General features: G+C 42.1%; 1 protein-coding gene across 1 annotated transcript; it reads left to right on the top strand.

Annotated features, from left to right (window-relative positions):
• Positions 1–1,767: 1,767 nt before the first annotated feature.
• On the top strand, positions 1,768–5,423 carry LOC131214258 (protein singed; the record flags this gene model as incomplete). The annotated part of the gene is made up of 4 exons (XM_058208636.1): positions 1,768–2,024; positions 2,168–2,331; positions 2,421–3,127; positions 3,208–5,423. Coding segments are annotated over 4 exons (1,334 nt in total), but the record flags the coding sequence as incomplete, so codon positions are not given.
• Positions 5,424–7,102: the final 1,679 nt, after the last annotated feature.

Below are 7,102 nucleotides of genomic sequence, written 5' to 3' on the forward strand. Positions count from 1 at the left end.
CCCCCTATATGTAAACGATAAATTTCAACGCATACACCTAATATATCTATATGTGTATGTCGTGAAAGTCGTGAAGATGTCGTTTCACTTATTACTCAAGAACGCTATATTTCACGCTCTCTGCTCGACTAAAGCCAAACAGAGAGCGAAACAGCGAACAACTGTTGGCTTCTTTTTTTTCGCCAATGCACCGTCCCCTTCCGCTAAGCCAATTGGTTTTCTTTTTCTTCATACTGAGACGAATTTCTGGCGCGTAACTCACGCGTAACGCCATAATCATTGGCGTTGTAAACAAATCATTGTGCGCGAAAATAATATTGAATACTTAAAATTTTAAGCACTTGATTATTTCGGTACGTTATTTTAATCGTAGAGAAACATTTATCGGAAAGTATTTACTTATACATAGAAAGTATTTACTTATTACACCGTACCGTACCGTGTTTTGTTTGGGATGGCTTCGAATGTTTGGGTAAAATTATGAAGGGTTAAATTCATGTCAATTCCAGAAATCTCGAGATTGAGATGAATAAGGAGACACCAGCTTACAATTAGGAAAGCCAGCGCCAAATCGTGAAATGAATGACGCATATAATCGAGATGTTTGGTGCATTTTGCGAGATGTTTTGGAGGCGCAATGGTTTTACTGTCTGGAAATTTCCGCCAAACACTGCCAGTAATTCCAAGATCAACTTCTTCTCTTCTTATTGGACGACAACCGCTGAGCGGTCGTAGTCTGCACCAGAGACAATGTCAATCTCTGGTGCTTTCTATGCTTACTTCTACGGGAACAACCGCTAAGCGGTCTTTACACTGGCAGCACCAGAGACAACGTTAGTCTCTAATGTGCTTTTCTATAACGGTTTTTTTACGGGCGGGGTTGTTAGCCTCGCCCCAACCCCCCTCTGTCACACGGGTATCGCGAATTGAAACCATGGCCAGCTGCGTGACAGCCATGAGCGTTACCGACTGCTCTATCACCGGTGGCCCATTGCCTTTGGGGCGGACATAGTTCGACGGGTCTGCTAGTCTATATATATAAAAATGGTTGTTTGTCTGTACGTACCGCTTTTTCTCCAAAACTACTGAACCAATCCGTGTGAAATTTTGCACAGCGTAGTTTTGTGACCCAGGATTGTGAATAGAAAAGGGGGGGCTCCTATACAAACGTAACGTAACGTAACGTAACGTCCCATACGTAACGTCTCATACGTAACGTCCCATACAAAAGTTTTGGAGTAAATCGAACCAAAGGGGAAGGGGAAATGCTCTGGTGAATGTTTGAAACCCCTCCCTCTTTACAAAGGAAGGCTCCCATACAAAATCTAAGCTAATTTCAGTTAAACTCAGATAGCTTTCAAGCAATTTGAACCAAATTCAGCTGGTGCGAGTTTTGACATGTATCCAACGGGAAGCGGGAAGGAAAGTCGATCATGTACGTCACCGGGAATCGCGATTGTCTGAAAAGGATGAATAACGGGAAATGAATAGGGAAGCCAATCGTCCGAAACGGAGGAATAACGGGAGGCGGGAAGGGAAGCCGATCGGACGTCATTTGGAAAACCGATCCTCTGAAACGAGATAGCCGAGACATTAGAATGAAGGCATGGCGAAGCTCGCCGGGACCTGCTAGTTATCTGATAAAACAAAACAAAAAAAATAAATATACTGTTGCATATTATTGTTGCATGCATATTGCACTGAAAAAAATTACCAGCGTGTTAACTTATTGGGGGAATCTCTTCTTATCACTGTGTGTTTTTGTAGGCATTATCTATTTGAAGTCGCACCTCGGGCGGTACTTGTCGGTGGACACGTTCGGTAATGTATTGTGTGAATCCGAGGAGCGAGACGCCGGCAGCAGGTTCCAGATCAGCATCACCGACGATAACTCGGGGCGCTGGGCGCTGAAGAATGAACAACGCGGCTACTTTCTCGGCGGCACGCCTGAAAAACTAACTTGTACGGCAAAGGCACCGGGCAAAAGCGAGCTTTGGAGCGTTCATCTGGCCGCCAGGCCACAGGTAAAGTGTCTAAGTATCTGATTCGCTGATTATTATATGTATTGTCGTGCATGGTACTTACACTTCCACTTCTTTGTCTCTCTTTCTTTTTCTTTCACTTTTACACACATGTACAAACAACTGCTCGATTTGTCTGTCCATAGGTGAATCTGCGATCTGTTGGCCGTAAGCGGTTTGCTCATCTGTCCGACTCACAGGACGAAATTCACGTGGACGCCAACATTCCATGGGGCGAGGACACACTCTTTACGCTTGAGTTCCGCGCCGACGAGGAAGGTCGCTATGCCCTTCATACGTGCAACAACAAGTATGTCGCGGGCCACTCGTTTTCTGTTTTGATTCCCTTTTTTCGTTTCCCACTTATGGCTTGCTGTTCTTTGCATGTGTACCTTATAGATACCTCAACTCGAATGGTAAGCTAGAAGTCCGCTGTTCTGAGGACTGTCTGTTTTCGGCCGAATACCATAGTGGGCATTTGGCCCTGCGTGATCGCCATGGTCTATACCTCTCGCCGATTGGGTCGAAGGCAGTGCTGAAGTCACGCTCACAAACAGTCACCAGGGACGAGCTATTCTCACTCGAGGACTCATTGCCGCAGGCGTCATTCATTGCGGCGCTCAACAACAAGTATGTGTCGGTGAAGCAGGGCGTTGATGTGACCGCGAATCAGGACGAGATAGGCGAGAACGAGACGTTCCAGCTCGAGTTTGATTGGTCGGCACACCGATGGGCGCTACGCACCACGCAGGACCGCTATTGGTGTCTGTCGACAGGTGGAGGTATCCAGGCTACTGGCAATCGTCGCTCCGCCGACGCACTGTTTGACCTTGAGTGGCACGGCGATGGGTCGGTTTCATTCCGCGCCAATAATGGCAAACTGTTGGCAACCAAGCGCTCCGGTCATCTGTTCGCAACTGCCGAGGTCATCGAAGAAACGACCAAGTTCTATTTCTATTTGATCAATCGGCCGATTTTGGTGCTAAAATGTGAGCAAGGCTTTGTCGGTTACCGTGCCCCGGGCAGCAACAAGCTCGAATGCAACAAGGCCATCTACGAGACGATCTTGGTCGAGCGGGCTCAGAAAGGTATCGTACATTTCAAGGGTAAGTTTAAATAGCCATTTAGAACTCTCATCGAAACGACTTGAATCCGAACCCAAATCACTGTTCTCCGGCGTCTGTAGGACAAAACGGAAAGTACTGGCGGGTAGATGGGGAAGGCATTGCTGCTGATTCAGATGTGCAGTGTGACGGTTTCTTCATCGAACTACGCGAACCCACGCGCATTTGTCTACGCTCAAGTGATGGACGTTACTTGGGAGCCACTAAGAACGGTACCTTCAAGCTGGTGGACACCGGTTACGATACCGCTACTCAATGGGAGTATTAAAAAGATCATTCAAAGCATCCTCGCTCATTGAAATTAATGAAACACTCAATCCAATTAATTCTCTCTATTTAGATATTCGCTTGCTGATATTATGAAATTCATTATTTATCAACTTTGTGATTCCACTTTACCCCGAATAGATATTCCTTGTCAATTGCTTTGCTGTAACAGATAATCCTCGGAATAAGGTTAGCTCCATTTCGCCGTATTATTTGTCCAAAGCTTCCGATCAATGTGTAATAACGGTAAACGTTTACACAGAATAAAGGCTAATCCGTCAGATGTACGTATTACACGAGTTTGCAGAAGAATAATATAGGGAGAGGGAGTGAGGAGTCAGTAGTAATGACGCTTCCACTTTTCAGAGCGAAATGAAGAAAGCGAACATCTATCAAATATATGTTCATGCCCAGAAGAAATAAAATGCAATTGAATATCTTTCGAATAGTGGCATTCATGGAACAAACACAACAATGAAGGGAAATTAACTTTGACATACCAATTTTTTCACAGAGCACACGAACTCATATCTCATTACGCTTTTTATAGTGCATGCCTGAAAATAGCAAAGATTGGAAAATCATGTAAAATTGGAATGTAGACGATAATACTTATAATTATAAAATGGGGACACTGTTCTTTCCTCATCACCATTCCCTCCAGACACTGCCTTTGTTCACAATCCCGATCTACAGTTACACATATTGTTCTGACAGTAGCGAATAATGTGAAGCTCGCATAAATACCTTCATTCCACCTCATTTCTGTAATCCAAGTATCTTCAGGCTGACATTTGTTTTCTGTACCTCAATAATGTCGAAGCATATACACCTGACGAAGTAGCAACAAATTGCTTGCTAAATGAAATTTGAGTTTAATGTAATTCATATTTGAATTTGAAGAGCTATTGCAGCTAATTTCTATAAATCTAAAAATTACAATGGTGTGATCTTTGCATTTTCTTTCTGCATTGCGAATAAACGTCCCCGGGCGTTGTATTGTATACGAAGACACACCTTATAGGATCAGAGCAAGTTATTACAACATGAATTGATGCTTTGCTTACTAAATTAAATTTACATTCGGGAAATTACTGCTGTCGTCAGTTACAGCGAGAAAAGCAAACATTACAATAACACAGCAACAGTATAGGTTCTCATTTTGAGGGACAACTATTTTTTTTAAAATCTATTGCTATACGTATGAAACATTTAAATATTAACACCTTTCGCGTTTATATCGACACAGTGTGGTACACGATGTTGAGGCTGTAGTACGTGTGAACTATAATAATACGTGTGAGGTATAATACTACGAGAAGTTGTATGCTATCCAGATAAAATGATCACACAGGATTCGTCGCTGTGTCTCGTGGTAGGTGCATTATATTAGGTATGTGTATTTATCCAAACGTATCCTCCTATTAAGTCTATCGTATCCACACGCTCGCATGAGCTGAAGGGAACTATTATTTAGTTGGGTACTACATCCCATAAATAAAATCTTACGCACATCCCATAGAGATGTTAAAACCTTACCCTTTGCGAAATCAACAATTGAAGCTACCGACAACTGTGAAAGTTTGGCATTGAATTGGCAAAAGGATGAGGGGCACTATATGAGTGCTTTGATCGAGAAAAAATTCATTGAGGAAATGTGTTTAGTGCTGGAAAAGAGGTATTTGGTTCACGCGAAATTGTTGGATCGAAATTTAACGCTCTTCCAGAAACTGTAATACACGTTTCGTTAAAAATGGTATCAATAGAGAAGAAATATACTTAAATGTAATAGACAAGACCCAATAACGGTCCTGTTATATTATACATTTCGCATCGCGCTTCTCCCAATTGAATGCTTTTGATGGCTTCGATAAATCATGGAAATGTAACATTGCGTGTGTGTTTTTGTCTGTGGGTATGTGAATGTAAGTGTTTCTATGTTAAACTATAACTTATACAAGAACCATCCATGGTCACAGAATCAATAAATCATCATCATTAATCGTGGTTTAAATTTAAAAAACTTACTATTTGCTACAATGTATGTTTTCAAGCAGTCTAATATATATATAAGGCTGGGGAAAACGTAATTGTAAAACGAAAGAAAAAGGGTAGGTAAAAAGAAAGAAAGGAAAGAGAAAGGAAGATAAGAAGAAAAAGAGAATAAAAGAAATAGTAAACTTTATTTAACATGCTTCCAATTATCTGACTTGCGTGAAATATGTACCGTTTTTATGTAAATTTTGTTGTATTTTCAAATGTAGGTATATAATGCCTCTGTTGTCGAATATTCTCTTCGTTGACATCAATTGTTAACAGTTTGTAACTCACAAACGAATGGAACAAACAAAAACAATGTGTAGACCTCCTGTACGCAGCCTAAGCCCGAAGCGTGTACGCAGCCTAGGCTCGTAAAATATGACTTCTGTCAAAGGCAATGCGAATAAAACACACTTTATTGTCGGAAGTTGATCTGATTAGACGTGTCTTATGTTTCTGTTCCTTCTTTCTTTTTCCACGTGTTTAATTCTTCCGTATTCCATCCCCTGTGTTTCAAAGTGTTTTACAAATGAAATCAGTTTTTTGAGTGTAAAGTATCAGCTTTAAAACGAGCCTAAACTTGAAACTGTACGATCGATACTTCACGAGATATCGATTACTAAAGGCGAAAATCGTGGCAAACGTCGATGATTTTTTAACCAGCCTTATATTAGAAGTCAAACAGTTAAAAGTTATTTGCGCAAAGTGAGGTTCATAAAGAAGCTCCATGTTTGGGTGCCACATCAATTGACACCGAAAAACATTATGGATCGAATGGCTATCTGCAAAGTTTTGGTCAAAAGGAATGAAATCGAGTCTGTCGTGGACCATTTACAACGGAGCTGTCAAAAGTTAGAAGACAGCCGAGCTCTCAGTCGATCAGAAGCAAGCGTGCTTACCAGACGTGCTTAGGTGCTGTGTTACTTACTACAATAAAGGTTAATAAGTAGATGTTGTAACCAACCTACCAAAGTTACTTAACAAGTTAAACTAGTTACGTGTGAGGTTACAACAGAGCCATTTCTTTAACGGACTGGTACTGGGGATGAGAAATGGGATACATACGGCATTACTGTCTGAAAATTATCGTGGTCTAAGCCAGTGGTCTCAACCTCATATTAGCATGTGGGCCGCAGAGGATAGTAACAGCTAGTCAGCGGGCCGCACCACATAAAGAAAATGTTTTTTCTTTAAATTTTACGCACTTTGATTTGGTTTTGATTTGAAAAACATCGTATCGGTCACTTCTGCGCCAGCAGTTGAACTGACAAGAACATTTTCTTGTGATTTATTGCGGACTATTCTGACTGGTATAACGTAATTACATACTCCGCGGACGTGACCGCGGGCCCCTCAAAACAGCTTCGTGGGGCGCGTGGCTGAGACCACTGGTCTAAGCGTGATGAAGCTTCTTAGTCGGTGTTGGAACGAAAATCAAAAAGGAACATTTAAGACTAATATAGGATACGAGCTTTCGCATCGTCGGCGCGCTGACGACGCGGACGCCAAAACGGATCATTGTCGTCAGCGGTGCGACGAAGACCATCCGTTGGCGGACGGTAGGCGGACGATTGTCATTCCTCAGCTGACGAAACGCCGATCGTCAAACGCACACACGCACTCACCGTTCTGAGAAAGCTTATTTTATAG

Source organism: Anopheles bellator, unplaced genomic scaffold, assembly GCF_943735745.2.
Source record: "Anopheles bellator unplaced genomic scaffold, idAnoBellAS_SP24_06.2 scaffold00384_ctg1, whole genome shotgun sequence".
In the NCBI taxonomy this organism is placed as follows: domain Eukaryota; kingdom Metazoa; phylum Arthropoda; class Insecta; order Diptera; family Culicidae; genus Anopheles; species Anopheles bellator.